General features: G+C 39.1%; 1 protein-coding gene across 1 annotated transcript; it reads left to right on the forward strand.

Moving 5' to 3' along the window:
* Window positions 1-2: 2 nt before the first annotated feature.
* Window positions 3-16,301, forward strand: LOC113673315 (coadhesin). The gene is made up of 21 exons (XM_089206891.1): window positions 3-173; window positions 2,874-3,023; window positions 3,748-3,869; window positions 4,325-4,481; window positions 5,439-5,612; window positions 5,896-6,066; window positions 6,394-6,429; window positions 6,567-7,085; window positions 7,480-8,040; window positions 8,298-8,843; window positions 9,204-9,764; window positions 10,309-10,473; window positions 10,572-10,733; window positions 11,175-11,314; window positions 11,921-12,065; window positions 12,521-12,562; window positions 12,741-12,831; window positions 13,548-13,741; window positions 14,255-14,549; window positions 14,752-15,064; window positions 15,554-16,301. Exons 1-21 carry the CDS (start codon window positions 86-88, stop codon window positions 15,575-15,577), a joined length of 4,656 nt encoding a protein of 1,551 aa, XP_089063017.1. The 5' UTR covers window positions 3-85; the 3' UTR covers window positions 15,578-16,301.
* The last annotated feature ends 334 nt before the right edge of the window (window positions 16,302-16,635 follow it).

Below are 16,635 nucleotides of genomic sequence, written 5' to 3' on the forward strand. Positions count from 1 at the left end.
AGACAAGGCCTTCGCACGATACGGACCTACAGGAAAGACCAGTTGTCGTAGAAGTGAAAAGACGAAACTTAACGACAACTCAAAAATGCCTCTCCTAGTACGGGGCTGGCTGTTAGTTCAAGTTCTGACAATTCTTCACTCAAATCAGAGGAACACCGTCCACGGAGGAATAAGTAAGTCTTTTCTATTTGTTCTAATGTCTAGATTTCTTTGAGCGATCCCTATTCAGTCGGCCTTTACTTTAAAGAAAGTTATCCGTCAGGACCAAACTATTTTTAAACACAGACGCACAAGATCTATTGACAATGAGATTTGGTTTTCTTATGCAAAGTGAGACGTGTTCAAAGCTTTCTGAGCATCGTATTTATTGCGATATAGTTCAACTACGCACAAATCAAAAGAATTTGGACAGATCCAAACACTTTTATTTGCTAATTCCATTTACTTAAAGCAAACATAAACTTGTCTCTAGTCCTACTACACCTACACTAAATAAATAGGAGATTAATTTGAAATTAGGGACGCATTTTCAAGACTTATCCAGCTAGAAATGTTAGTGTGAAACCATGCGCCTTTCAATATACCTCATTTTTTTTTATGAACATGCATGAATGTCTAAATCTTCCGTAGGGATTTGCTGAAGAGATCGAATGTTGAGTTTTGGCTCAGTTATTCAAACTGTGGAAGAAATTTAACAAGGAGTCTTTCGCCTTTTGTGAAAAAAGAGTTGATGAAACGCTCGAAAGCTGGAATTCAATACATCTACATAATATCAATTTCGGAAAGCTACCCGCGTTCATTTTGGGCAGTTTTTTTAGTGAAGAGGATAACAACATCTTCGCAGTTTTTCGCAAGAGTAACTGTATTTGTTCAGGCAATTTTGAAAACGTATTGTTCAAATGATTGTCTATTAACTCATTAAGGTAATTTTTCCGCAGGGAAAAAAAGTGATCGATTATTATTGATTGTTATTGAATGAAAGACCTTTTGTTAATCCTATTTGTATCGTTTCCCGGCCCTCTTCTTTTGTAAAGAAATGTATCTTCTTTTATTGAAGAAATCTTTCCGCCTCTGCAAACAAATAGATCTTCATTTACAAGAGAAGAAATAAAATAGGACAAAGAGCACAAAAGCGTTCGAAATATCATAAAAATTAAGTTCCTTTTCCCGTCGTTATCAATGTTAAGCTTCGGGTTGGTCTTGAAAATATTGATCTTTTCCTGAAACCACGCACTAGCAAAGCAAGCATGCATCAGCGGACGATATTTGCCACATATGCCATAATTTTGAATAATTTTCAGACCGCAAATTAACAATTTTAGAACCGAGTCAGCCCCAGAGTTTCGGCGGATCAAATATTTCATCGTTTGGTACTTTGAATTTGTTAACGCACAAAGAACATTTCTAGACATCAAACCACATTTGAAAGGAATTTATCGAGGGTCTCTAACCATGAGAACATAGGGAAGTCTTTGCGGTTTCAATTGAAGGATCTTTGTTAAAGAGAACTGATGGCGCCATAAAAACGCTGTTTTTGAACTCACAGTTTGACAACAGGATTGTGGAGATATGCAAAGAAAAACTTGTTTTTTCAAAATTACTTTTTGCCATGGAGATCATTTGTTATTTATTGAAAATAATGACAATTTATTTGTAATTAGTTAACTAATGACAGAATCAATTCAATGCTCAGAAGAAAAAAAAAAGGTTTACCAATATTAAGTGCTCTTTTGAACGTACATACGTGAAGATTGAAAAATGTTCCGCCCTTATTGTAGTGAATATGCCGTAAATAATTTGTTGCTTAGAAAGGTCGCCACTTTCTGGGGTTTGCAAACCGCAGTGAATGACGCATGCGGCGAAACGTGCCAAGTGAAACGCGCGAGAAGTCTTAAAAGATATCGTGTGATAAATATTCGTATCTGCACGTTAATGGCTGTTTATTAAACATGACGTTGTATTACTAGGTACGAATTTGTTTCGATTGTTTCTCGTCCATAATTACTTTATATTGGCTTTACATCTCATCCAAGATAAATCTATTTCCAGAAAAGCGCTTTCTTGGAGAAAAAACATCTTTAAAATGATTTTATTCACGAAAGATTAGTTTTAAAAGTTCACAATTATTCTCATAAGAGAGAAAGTTGGGAATGCTTTGCTTCAGTTCCTCGCTGAACCAAATCTAGTCACGTGCCGTGTTTCCATAGGAATATCAGCGCTGACATAAATGCATTGCGAAGCACTTGTCTCTCGCTAAATTTTTGTCGTATTGACACTTTCCGCATTGAAAACATGTTGCCAAACTTGATGAGTTTACCACATTTTTCATCTACTGAAGCACCGTAAATTTTTAGAGCTATGCTTGACTTGAAAAATTCTCAATTGCAGAAAAAAAATTCTGGCTTTGATGAACCTTATAATTAACGCAAATAGGGTAAACCTTCCTTGAAGATCACAGAAACTTTATTGAACAATTACTATGGAAGTGATATTAAGTTCGATTGAAATAATGTCTCCATCCAGAGATCGAGGGATAAAAATAAAACGAATGATTCCAGAAAAAGAACGATAAAAGATCATTTCACTGATAAACTAATATTAATGACAATTGCAATACAGTAGAGCATAACTCTCTTCCTATATTGATTAGCATTAATTCATCTAACAAGCTGTGAAAGACTGAAAAAGCCTTCTAATCATTGAACAAATTCACTAAGATAGTTTAAAAAGCAATAAGGATTTTCCCTCTTATGATTTAACTAATTAGGATTTATTTCAATTCTTTTTTTTTTTTTTTGGCTATTGGTGTTGTTATTAGTATTACCGTTATAATATTAGGTCACTACTGATATTGTATATTGATTGTTTTTCAGATGATTGTTACTCCCTCATCACTGCAAACTCAAAGTTTTCAGCTTCTTCGAGTAACGTCCCTGGTGGTCCAGGGTTCGCAAAGATTAATGGGAATGTAACGTGGTGTGCAGCCATTCCAAACGATATGCAATATCTGACAGTCGACTTAGGTATGACACTTCCATCTCTTATACCTTAAGTCAAAAACTCTTCTCTGTGTCTTTAAAATCTTTCAAGGGAAAGTAGATTTAAGACTTTTGTTTAAGTGACAGTTAGTTTTTTTAAATGTTCTACGTACGCTGTATGGTTCCAAAGGGCCAACGTCATTGGGCGGTGGATATAAAAACTTCAGGAAGATAGCCATCTATGTGATTCACTTGTCCGCCAACTTAGCGAAACGATTTCTTCAAGACGGTTTTTTTTTTTGAGCCCTGTGTCATCTTCATTAAGATCTTCAATGAAAAGAAAATGTATTGGCACCTCCATTACGTTTCGGGTCTTTCTGAAATTTTAATTTGTCTCCCCCACCTCTCCATTTCAATGTTGCCTAGTGTTAAAAAAAAAAAAACGGTCACTAAATTTTTTCACCATTGTTTAGGGAGAAGGAAGGACTTTCAAATAAATAATTAAAGATAAATTGCAAGATTTTTGTTAATTATGTTGAGTGGAGGGTTGTCGCTCACCTTCAGTTTGTCTTTTAACTTCTTTTTAAGTTGCTAATTTTTTAATTTTTATTTTATTTATCTTCATTGCGCTCATAAAAAGATGATTCCTCCAGTACTAAGTACTATATCCAGTACTAAGTACTATATATAATATATATAATATATATATAATATAATAATATATATATAATAGCATTACTCTTCAACTTCTTTAACCATTATTTTCTAGGTTTTAGTCTCTTGTTTGATCGTGTCGTCATGCAAGGGTTGCCAAACTCGAGAAGATCCGTATCACAATACAAGTTGAGCTACAGTGCCAACAATCAAGTTTATACCCCTATTAATAACCAGGTGAGACCTGAAAGCAAAAACAAAAGTAGATCAATCCAAATTTTTCAATTGTGATGATCTGATAAGGAATACATCGTGAGCTGGAAATCAAAGAAAAGGTTACTTATCAGTCATCACGGTCTTCGTGGATTACTGATTGCAATTAAAACTCATGGATATTTAGTTCATGTTTTGTTTTTCATTAATTTCAATTCAATTTAGCCTCTCATTTATCCTCTAGTTTGAACCAAAGTGGTAAAATTATCAGTTTCTCACCGTCGCTGTTGCCATTATCGCTAAACTGAGTGATCGTTATTCGCTAAGTGTCATTCGTTAGTTGTTAATTGCTAATTGTAAATCGCCTGTGGGTCCATCGTGATGGTTATTTTTTATTTCTCATCTTATCCCTAATCACAATCGATTTTTTGGTAATACTTCCTTGGAAATAAAGTTGCTCCTTTTCATTTGTCTTTCAGTATTTTTTTGGAAGTTTGTACAACGGTAATTCTCTGAAGGCAACTGATCTCACCACGCCTCAAACTAGCCGATACGTGAGGTTTTCTCCAATAGAACCTAAAGGAGTGAATGAAAACTACTTCTGCATGCGAGTGGATGTACAAAGCTGTCATAACGGTAAGTTTGAAATTACCTTCTTCTATGGTCCTTGTAAAGTGTAAGAGGTGGAGCTGTGGGCAAACCCGCCTTTATTGTGGCGGGTTCACATTCGTTATCCGTCAGTTCACCTAAACTGAAAGCAAACTCATTAAAGTTGCCATTCAACTCAGTTATTTTGAAAGTTGTCCGGGATCATATTGTACAGTTTTGTCTGCTGTGACCGTAGGGTCAGATACATCATGCCGGCATACATTTCGACATACTGCCATGATCACGGCATAGGGCATAATTCAAGAATAATGACAAATTCCCTTGATGTTACAGTTCAACAAGGGATAAATTCTGTAGCCTGAGCGCATCCAACAGTAAGCCTCTTTTTCTAGCTCGCGCTTCAGAAATTTGAGCCGGTAAAATGTCGTGTTCTGAGCCACGGTAAGCTACGTTGTACCTGTTAGTAATAGGAATATGAGAGGAAGGGGAGGGAGTTGAAAGGCTTAAAAGCTATTCTTTTAGAGCGAGTAAGAAGTAGGATAGAACATGACAGTTAATTTTTCCAGGAAGAATTGGTTATGGTAAGGATAACTGTTCAGCGTGTTAAAGCGCTCTATCCAAGATAGGCCACTTTGATATTCAGATGCCACTCGCTTAATCTACCTTACTGAGGCTCACTTATTCAAGTCCTTTTTATCAGAGAGGTACATTGGAATTCAGGGCCTGTCGGGAGCGCTAGAATGTTTAGTGGTATGTAGTTGAGGATCCCAGAATCAGCAGAATTAGCTTAAGAAAAAGGAAAGAAAGCCTTTAAACATAAAATTATGAAAATATACACATTTAATGACATTTTAGTTTCGCTATCTTATTATCGCTATGATAGTAAAAACAATTGTTAAGAAGTTGAGGAAAACCGCGTGTATTAAGTGCTTGTTTCGTGAAATGGGGTCTGATGCGTGTCTTTCTCTCGTGCTGAATTACAAGACCCAAATCCTATCGATGGCGGATGGACCGAGTGGACGGTTTGGAGTCAATGCGCCCGTTGTGGTGGTCTCAAGGCTCGCACAAGGACGTGTACCAATCCTGCGCCTGCGTTTGGTGGTCTGGATTGTGAAGGGGCTAATACCATTACTCAGTTCTGTCCTAACTATTGTCCCGGTGAGTATTCATGGCCTCGACTACTCTTTAGAGAAAAACGGAACGAGAGATTACATCACGTTGCTTCATCAATGTTACCTTGATAACATAGTATCACCAGATAACAGCAGAAAAAGCGTTGGGTGTGAATGGGGGAAAAGAAAACATTTCTATGCACAACCATGAGCATGGGACGAACAAGAATTTAATTCACTTCTCGAGGATTCGAACCCAACTCCCAATTCTTTGGAGCTCAAGATTTCTTTCTTAAATATGAAACTAACCCACGATGTTTTCTTCATAGTTGATGGTCAGTGGTCCGCATGGGGTGCGTGGTATCCCTGCTCTAAAACATGTGGTCAAGGAACGAAATTCAGAGCACGTGATTGCGTTAACCCACCTCCATCCAATGGTGGAGCATTCTGTGTTGGTCAAGGATATCAATCTTACCCCTGCAATAACGGCCCATGTCCAGGTAGGCTTGTATCATGTAAGATCATGGACTATTTTTCGATTGATGCTCTGAAAACCACACCCAAAGTTCTTACACTGGCCATTCAAAACAAACTTAGATACGAGGAGGAGCCCATGAAAACTATAAATAAGAAAAAATAAATAAAAACAAACATCTGATTGATTGAGATGGTAGCTTAAGTTTTAGCAAGCTAATCACAGAGTGAAATGAAGAAAACTCAATCAGATCCTCGATTACTTTTGACACTCAATTAAAACTTGCCAACTCCAACCATTGATTGTGCATTCTTAAAGACTCTAAATTAAAGTTATCTTGCTTTTTTTTCAGATCCTACAACAGTCCCACCACCAACAACTCAGCCAGGTAACCTGCTTAAGTTTCTTCCCTGCACGATATTTCCTCATCGGTTTCATATCATAGTTAATTAGAACACGCTGTGATTGAAGGGTTTGACTGCGATGGTAGCTTATTGGTTAACATATTTACTACTATATCTACAGCTACCACCACAGAGGCTACCACTACTACTGCAGCAACGACAACAGAAGCAACTACAACTGCAGCTACGACTACAGAAGCTACCACTACCGAAGCAACTACAACTAAGGCTGCTACCACCACTGCAGCTACCACAACGGAGACTGTCACCACAACTGAGGCTTCTACTACGACTAAGGCTGCCACCACAACTGAGGCTGCTACTACAACTGAGGTTGCTACTACAACTGAGGCTGCTACCACAACTGAGGCTACTACCACAACTGAGGCTGCTACCACAACCGAGGCTGCTACCACAACAGAAGCTGCTACCACAACTGAGGCTGCTACCACAACTGAGGCTGCAACCACAACTAAGGCTACTACCACAACGGAGGCTGCTACCACAACTGAGACTGCTACCACAACTGAAGCTACTACCACAACTGAAGCTACTACCACAACTGAAGCTACTACCACTGAAGCAACTACCACAGAGGCTCCAACCACCACGGCTGCCCCTACCACAGCTACACCTACAGGTTTGTAAACATGTGTTGCAGAGGTATTTATCCTTGTACCGAAATATTGTATACCATTTTGAATCCATGAACGCGGAGAAGATTAGTTGACAAAATTTGAACAAACATTTCATCCGTGCACCTTTAGGTTATTAATACAACGATTTATAATCTCCAGAGTTTGTTTGTGTAGTTCATATTTGTATCATCTTGGAATCCTGTCACCGATGCGAATAATGAAAATAGGTCAACAGATTTTCCATCTATTAATAGTTGTTTCCTTTAATTTTCGGCTACCATTTCGTTCTCTTTCACGTAGAGTGCTTCGCTCTCTCTTCTTTCCGACATCACCCTTTTTTCACATCTTTTTAGTCGTATCTTGTCCTGAAATTTTTTTTTGCTTCTCAAACTAAAGGAATACCTGGCCTCTCGGATATCGATATCACATTTGCCTTGAGTGCGACATCAGCCAACTCCAACGCCACTTACACATTCATGCAGAACACACTTAAAACATTCATCGACAAGTACGGTGCCAACCAAATCCAATACAGTATCATTGTATATGGCGACCGCGTCGAACGTGTGGTGACCTTCAATAGCTCCTTTCCCCCAACTGACAATCAACTGAAATCAGCCATCGACGCGCAGTCAGCATTGGCGGGAGGTCCTGTCCTAGAAGATGCATTGCAGGAAACTTTTAAAATCTTCAACGAGTCAAAAGGAAGACCTGCTGCCAAGAAGGCTCTGGTAGTTGTCACAGATAACAACTCTGGAACAGATAAGGGAAAGCTCTCAGCTGCTGTCAAAACGGTAGAAGAACAAGAAGTTTTAGTTATTTCTGTGGCTGTTGGAGGCGTCGTGGATACAAATGAGTTGGCGATCATCTCACCCAATCCCCTAGATGTTATATCGACAAATGTGAATGAAATTCCGGAGAAAGTGGGTGACCGCGTCATCGACAGAATATTGAGACGTAAGGAACTATTTTGCCTATTATCCACTGAACATAACTGGTAGTCCAGTCTCCGTAGCTTATTTTTTTATGAACGTAAATCGTTGAAAATCATACCACTCATTGGTGGAAGGCACCAGTAATAAACTTGGATTACCTTGAAAATGCATTTGAGTGAAAGGGTAGGGGCTTGAAACCAGGACCTTGCGACTAGGGCCATATAGTCTCAAAAATAATTTGAGAATTAAAAGTAACGACTGTTTTTTCCTGTTAACCAGGTACTATCCCAGATATAAACGTGGGTTTTGCCATCCGAGACGAAGAAGTAGAATCTCTAGGTCTCTTCACGTTGATGCAAGACACTATTAATACAATTAACCATCGGTATGGAACAGAAAGAGTCAAATACACAGTCATTTTATACGGCAACATCAATTCTACGAGTGTGGACTTCTCCAACCGGAATGTCAATCACAGGGAGCTCATATCGATTGTGACGAGTTTAGAGAGAGTTCCTGGGGCTATTGATCTTCAAGCAAAGCTAACAGACGCAGAAGCTTTATTCCGATCTTTACCAAGTATACAAGGGAGTAAGAAAGTGTTCATTGTACTCACAGATGTGACTGCGGGTGGAAATGAAAGTGCAATTACTTCAGCGGGTGCTTCATTGGTAAGGGAAGGAATCCTTGTCTTCTCAGTGAATCGTAGTGAAGATGGAACTAACGTGGTGACGGTAACACAAATTGACTACCTTGATATTCCAACCTTCACTACGGATCGGTCAGTTGTCATTGCAGAGACCATCATAAGGAAAGCATCGTCAGGTAAAATAGCAGCTTTTTCTGTTAGGACACGATTCATGATGCCCCTAACACCAGCTAAAATATGTCTCATTCATCAACCGTTTCTCGGTAGGAAGTCCCTTTTCCCATACATGGCATCCTCCACAAGCTTTGCCTCTAATCCTTAGGCAGGTTAGATGTTTTCCTGCAAAGTTCGCCACCGTTTTCGCCAGTCGTCTATTCCATTCGCCCTTCGACTTAATCATCTCTTAAGCTTGATGAAAAAATCATCTCTTCATTTCTCAGGCACCATATGCATGGCTGCCTCACGCATGACTTTTTTTAAAAACATTGGCGTTTTTTGTATAATTTATTTCTTGGCGTACATTTTCTTTATTTCAGCGAATATCCCTCTGATCGATCTGACCTTCGCACTCAGCGCGACCTCAGCCTCGTCTGACTTGACTTTCTTCCTGATGCGAAATGCAGTCACTGCGATCATAGACAAATACGGTATTGACAGAATCCACTACAGCGTGATCATCTTCGGCTCTACTGTCATCAAACGCGTGACCTTCGACGATCAATTTCCGGAAAAGAATGCATTAAATAGGATTGTGGGCAGATCTCAAAAAGTTGTCGGCGAGCCAAACCTATTGGCAGCTCTGGAAGAGGCGAAGAGCCTTTACGAACTACAATCGGTCAGGTCAAATGCCAGGAAAGTTCTCGTCGTCATTCTGGACGCCCCATCAGCCAGTAATGCTACGGTAGTGAGGCAAGCTGTCACTGACCTTGATAACAAAGATGTTCTCGTCATCGGGGTTGGAATGGGAAGTTCGGCGAATGAAAATGATTTGATTGGAATTACGAAGGACGATCGACACCTGATCAATGCACCTCTAAACAAGTCACCCCGAGAAGTAGCCCAAGAAATTATCGAGGCCATATTTTATGGCATTAATAGTACGTATCTATGCTTCATTATTTTCCTCTGTTTTCCCCTACTTTTTTTGTCTTTTGTCTTTTACTATTTGAGCCGGGGTAAAAACGTTATCTCGATTGGCATCTCTGACTTTTTTTATCACTTTTCATCAAAAGCTACTAAAAAATTGGCATGCAAGGTTTGTTCTATGGGAGAAACTCAGTTCACAGTTAATTCTTTTTCGCTGGTTCACATTTTGATTAGCAAGATAATCTGGGACTAGTTGCTTCATGAGCGGATAGAGCTATTTAACGAATTGATGGTTACCACTGTATACAGATTCGCTCAGTGAAGGGTGATTTCCACTCTTCCAAAACCCGTGCTTATATCCACTTCCTTTCGAATATCTATCGCTTTGATGATCTTGTCCTTCTCTATTGATCTTCCTTTGAGAAGTTCTTTCGTTGCTGAGGATGTATGAAAAACACCGCAAAGAAAACAGCTGATGAATCGAACGATTCTGCTGTGAGAATACGTGTATGCATGTTGATAAACCTTTCAACAAAGCTGAAATTTGTATTTCAGCTGCCGGATTCAGTCAATGGGGAGATTGGAGCACATGCTCAGAGCCGTGTCGTTCTGGTGGTGTTGCTGGCACTCAACAGCGCAGGCGTATTTGCGAAATTCCCAGACGAGGATGCTTCGGTCCCACGGTGGAAACAAGAGAATGCAACACTCAAAACTGTCAAGGTTAGGAGACTGTTTTCAAAATAAGGTTTTCTGTGTGTTGTTTCGATACAATTCATTGTTCGAGAACATTCATAGAATATGTTAAAACTTTTTTGCAGTTTGCGGGGAAATAGGTCCATTGGAAGATAGTTCTTATCAAGCTTCGAGTTCTGTACAGTTACCACGATTCGCTAAACTAAACACGACTGATCCTGGTGTTAACAGGCGAGGCTGGTGCCCATCTCCCGATGATAGTGACCCGTATCTCCAGATTGATTTAGGTAAAAAAAAAATTAAAAAAGGAAATGATGAATCTGTCTTAAAATTTTTAATTTAACAGTGATGTAGTTTTAAATGATACAAATAAACTGCACCGATTTGAAGCAGAAGTCAACTAAATCTGCCTATGGTCTGCGCCGTAGGTCGTCCCAATGGCAGGTGAATCTGAGATCTCAGGATTTCATGTTGGAATTCATTTTACATTCTCTTTTTTTATGTTTACACCTTACCTTTACGGTTAAAACAGAAAAACGATATTCCAGACGGATAAATCTAACTGTTTCCAACAGCAGGCATTTGAATGGTTGTTCCTATCTTCCTCTGAGTCGCCATGGTTTCTTCCCATAATAGTATAAGCCACTTTTTGGCATTTGAAAGCTCTTTCTTAATTTATCTGTCCCTTTTTGTGATCAATCATTTATCAGCTCATCTTCCTCTTACAGTTGATAGTGTCGATATCAGTGGTCTTGCCACAAAGGGGCAAGATTTTTCTGGACTTGAACGCTGGGTAACAAGTTACTATATCTCATACAGTGAGGATGGATTCAAATACATTGAGTATGAAGAAGGAGGCCAGAGGAAGGTAAGCTGAATGCAGATATGAATGCAGATATGATTTATTTTGACACTGAGTTGTAAAGGGAGAAGCATATCACACTGATCATAGACATCCAGGTGGTTTATTTAACGACGAAAGGACCAGAACTATCTTTAATAATTCATTGTTTACTTGAACTCTCACAGGAGAGCGTTTTGGAGCATTATGATTAACGAAAGAATATACTTTTCTGGGTTGTCAGTCAGTGGAGAGGAGCACGATAAATTGCGGACGACGTTCTGCGGATTTTAGGACAACCAGCAATTTTCCTCTCCAACCCTCTAACTCTCTCTTTTCGCTCTTCGCTTATTCACTTGCCTTTTCTAACCAAAAACCTATACCTATATCACATAACTGAATTTTTTCCCACACGCTGAAGTTGTTACAAAAAGCTTTTCAGGATCGTAAAAGCAAGTACTTTAAATCAAAAGTTTTCCCTGACGGTGAAATGATTATATTTTAGGGTTTCCTTATCCTGTTTGATTTCTATGTGAACAAAGAAACAGAACGCGACAAAAATCGAGAACACACGCTATTTCTAGAAGGCAGAAATCTAAGGGTCGGTTTCTTCTATATCATTTACCTTTTCAGAATTTCACTGGCAACACAGATCCAACGAATATTGTCATTAACGAGATCAATATAACGACAGCAGCCAAAAAAATCCGATTCCATCCTTTGACGTTCGTTGAGCAGGCGTGCATGCGAGCCTCAGTGTTTGGGTGCCCTCCGCCAGGTAAATACAGTTGGAATACGGTGAAAATCATTCCTTTGAAAGAACATGAGACACACGATGCCCTGGGTACCTGTGGACTACGGATCGTTAGATCTGTTTACGAGCCGTAGCTGGCTTATTTTGTTGTGTTTTTGAACAAGACAATATACTCAACGAGTACCCCTACCCTTTCCACCCAAGAATATAAATAATGTGTAACGGCTACCCGTCGGGTGACCAGAAAAAATATGGGGTGGGGGGCAAAACATTGCAATCCGGGGGAAGTAGCAACACTATGCTCCTTTTTTATTCCGCCTATGAAGACAATTACCATTGCGGTCACGTAATATGACTTGTAGACTTTGAAGAAAGACTAAACTAAACCGTGTAGATCATGCTAAGCAAGCAACAAATAATGCACCTCTATACTGGAATCCTTAAACGATAAACTTGATGGAATTCTCCTTTTCTTGTAGAGGTCGGAAGTATCGGTAGCCCAATAGCACAAACTGGAATCTGTAAGTAACTGGTTTTTGTTTCCACTTTTGGAGTTATTGGTCTGAAATTCATTTTGAAAAAATTTTTTCCTACTTTTTCAGCTGTAGTTACAACTCCAACAAGATATAAATGCTGGAGTTAAATGCCATAGAGTGAAAGTAGAGATTACTTGATTAAATTCCTTGTTTCGTCTTACAGTGATCGCGTTATGGATCTTGGCCGGAATTCTGTCATTCCTCCTACTCATGGCCTGTTGTTATTATTGTTGTTGGCATGTCTGCTGCGGAAGGTAAAAATGAATTGATTATAAAACATGACTTCTCTTTGCTATATCAATACGTAATCAAGCAAAGCAGGTGTCGAGAATAGACACATCAGTTAGCTGGAGAGTTTTGTCTTGCTATGGTTCCATTTAAAACGAAACATAGAACAGTTAAAAACTAAAATATGGATTAGATACTGTGAGTTTAAGGGGAATTGACCACCTTTTACAACGCTGTCAGAATATTGAATCTGTGAGATGACAAAACTGAAAAAGTCAAGTGTTTTTTCAGCCGCGAAAATATGTTTGAATTTAAAAGAATTCAAACCGTTTTTAAATGATGCAAAGCTTGAAGAGCTTTTGGAGCTTTTCTCGGGTGAATGTCAACAAGTAACCGGTATCAAATTGTTTGGATCAATATCAGTATCTGAGCCAACTGCCCACTTACCCCTCCCCTAACCCAACAACAGTCTATTGATAACAAGTTAGGGTTAATGTTGGGTTAGGGGAGGGATAGGTGGGCAGTTGCCTAGATACTGATATTGATCCAATTGTTTTCGTTCAAACGGCTTTAGAGATCGGTCCAGAAAATTCATGCTATCACAACCAATCAAATACAAAATTAAAACCGAATTGGCTTCTTGCCTTTTCCCGCCTATAGTTTTTCCTTCAAGTTCTGATTTGCTCTGATCGTATTCGGAAAGCGCCCGAAGCATTAACGCTTTATCTTATTTGCTTTGCAGAGGTAAAAAGAGGCGGGGTTTGACGGCCTTTAGACACACATGGATGGACGACCCAGATGGATATCTTATCGAAAGTTTAGAGAAGAGATGGAGGCTTCCGTCAGCGGATATAATGACTGCAGCTAAATCTGTTCCTCAAGATGAAATTCAAGAAGTCATTGTGGATATGCAGGACGAGAATTTTAAGCCATCAGGTAAATTGGTTCATTTCTGAAATTTCTTACAACTGAGTGGCACAAATCACTCACAAAAGAATTAGAATAATCTGACCTTAAATTTATCATTCGCGAGCTTTAAATGAAATTTAGTCTTGCTAAACTGTAATTTGTCATGCATCGTTTGCCAGGAAAGGTAAATTTTATACTCTATGTCTGTTTGCTGGGCGTTTTCGTTTGCAATTCTGTGTCCCTCAAACGTATACGCACCTGACGGAGCTCTTTAGTTTTACATCAATGGTGCAAAGGTGGAATATATTTGAATTCAGTCTTACTTTTGTCATTTTGTCGCTGACACTAGGGTTGCTTAAAAGAAGCATTCACCAGCGTTCGATTTTATCCAAGTTATTGACTGTACAGGGAATTATTACATTTATCTGTGTCGTCCAACGCTGCAAACTCGTGGAATTCTCTCACTCTTTCTTCTTGCCTTAATTCTTCTATTTCAATTTTTACGTTATTCATTTTGATTCCTCTCTCTTGGACTTTTAGGAGTAATACAGTTCGGTATTGAGGCCGAAGCAAGCAAAGAAGCTCCCGTCACTGCCGACACCGTACACTCGGAGACACCAACGTACTCGGAAGATGCCGTCGATGATGTGAAAAATGGCGCCAGTATGATAAGTCTAAGTTCGGATACTGCACGGTACGCCTCCATTAACAGAAGAAAGCGAATCAAAAGTGACCCATCTGCAGTTGGGCCGAATCTTGGGGCAGCTTCTTTGGAACGAAACAGCACAAAAGGGCAGAGACGAGGCTCTGGTGTCACAAATGAAGGATTTACCAGGTTAGCTAATGCATATTTGGGTCAAACAAATGAGTAATTTGTTCTTGGCCTCAAGGCAAGGGAATCGAAAGTAAACCGTAATTGCATTGGTTTTGGTTTAAGCTGTGTGACTGTACAAGAAAACGTACGAGTTATGATTGGCTTCTTATTACATTTTCCTTTGATCTTATAAAGCATTATAATAACTAAACTCTTTATTTAGATCCAAGGAGTGGTTACTTGACGATTCGCCCCAGGCCCGTCCTTTGGCACCAGAAATGAGGCGTGCCGTAAGTGCAGACGAACTCGCTGTGGTTGACTATGACATGTTCGCTCCACCAAGTGGTCAGCCTGCTTTCAGAGGGGAGCTGGGTCGGGATGGTTACATGAGAATGAAGCAAACTAACCCGGATCATACATATGAAGCACTTCCAATCGGAAACGCTGACGTTACCATGGGAGCCGAACAAGTGAGGGAGGCAGTTGTTATGGAAAACGAAGACCCGTTATACGCTGAAATACGTTTCAATGATGAGGTTGGTGAGACCTTGGTTAAATTTTATTTTAAGTATAAAAAAACACCATAGAGCTTGCACCTTAAAAACTAGAATAAGCGTCAGTTTATAGAAGGGTGTAACTTCTACCCCTTCTCTACCTTAGTGCCCTTGATTCAACTTTGGCCTTTGAACTTTATCTGTCTAATAACCGAAATACTACGAGCGCCCTGATTGGTCAAAAAATTGCACCGGTAAACGCTCAGAAAAAAAAGTCTCTTTTATGAAAAAGAACTTTTCTCGCGTCCTCCCAACATCGCAAGTGAGTTACTACGCTGGTAAACCAATATAACGTGCTGTCTATTGCTTAAATATTCTAACAGTCTTTGACTCATTTCGGGGGGGCTGAATCTTATTGTCAATTACTTTTTTTTCAACGGTATCTCGATTAGAGGCTTAATTCTAAATCCCTCATTGTTAAGGATAACTGAAAGCCTGAAGTCATTATTGTTTCCTTTTCTATGGCTACAGGGAGAAATGGTGGAGATCAAGTGAGACTATAGCGTTTAAGGACGGCATACAGCAAACCATGAACAAGGAAGGAACCCAATTTAGTGAAGTTGGAAAATCGTGAAAATATCCAAGATCTTTCCATAACGTTCGAGTTTAAAAGAGATGTCCAGCTTTTATTTTGTTTACAGTGTCTTTTAGGAAAATGCACCGTAAGTGTTTGAGAATGTGTACTTCGTGCAGTCGTAGGGAATACTTAGATTCGTTTAGAATGGCAATTATTATGAAGATGTTATGTGTTAAAGGAGATTTAATTAGTTATAAAAGCAGTTTTAAGTCACATAAGTTACCAACTCGATCGAGTTTCATGGCCGAGAGGGCCTTGGAACAGTTTGACCAGCGAGCTACCAGAAGCAAGCGGATAGTTCTGTATTCAAATATCAAAAATGTAATAATATAATGAGGAAAAAAACAATGCTTATTGTAGCTTTGATCTGTTTGATTTGTGGGTAGATAGTTATTGCTGCACAATAATTATGACCGTACAGCATCCAAATTTGTATTTATCAAGTGTAATTCCCATTTTCTCAGTCGATGCTTTACGGAATATCTAAAACTTCAAGGTGGAAAGAATGCAGCTTTCTTATATTCTGATAACTTTATTTTTAATATTCTCTAATTACGCATAAAAGGTTAAGTATTCTTTGGGTGTTGTTTCTACTTGTGACTCAATAAATAAAAGGTTAAAATTAAAAGAAGTACAATTTTAGTAGATGTGTATTGTGTATAAAGAAGAGTTGATGTTTGAGGCAGGAATATGAGGTCATATGTATGAATACGGCAGAATCCGAAGGTCAGAGTTTTGATTGGTCGCGAAGATTTTGTCCCCGCTCGTGACAAGACGAAAAAACATATTTTCATTCAGCCAAGTTGTGGGCAAACCCACCTTCATCACGGTGGGCTCGCTTTGGTTATCCGTCTGTTCACCCAAGTTGAAAGCAAACTCATTTAAGTTGCCATCCTACTTAGTTATTTTGAAAGTTGTTCAGGATCATATTGAACAGTTTTATCTGCTGTGGATCGTAGGGTCAGATACCGGTATA

The sequence above is a fragment of the Pocillopora damicornis genome, chromosome 5 (genome assembly GCF_964200805.1).
Source record: "Pocillopora damicornis chromosome 5, jaPocDami1.2, whole genome shotgun sequence".
Taxonomy (NCBI): Eukaryota; Metazoa; Cnidaria; class Anthozoa; order Scleractinia; family Pocilloporidae; genus Pocillopora; species Pocillopora damicornis.

Coding starts and splice junctions, on each gene's coding strand:
- LOC113673315 (XM_089206891.1), top strand. CDS start 86: ATGCCTCTCCTAGTACGGGGCTGGCTGTTAGTTCAAGTTCTGACAATT. Junction 7,086..7,479: donor TACCACAGCTACACCTACAG/GTTTGTAAACAT, acceptor CTCAAACTAAAG/GAATACCTGGCCTCTCGGAT. Junction 12,832..13,547: donor TGGCATGTCTGCTGCGGAAG/GTAAAAATGAAT, acceptor TTTGCTTTGCAG/AGGTAAAAAGAGGCGGGGTT.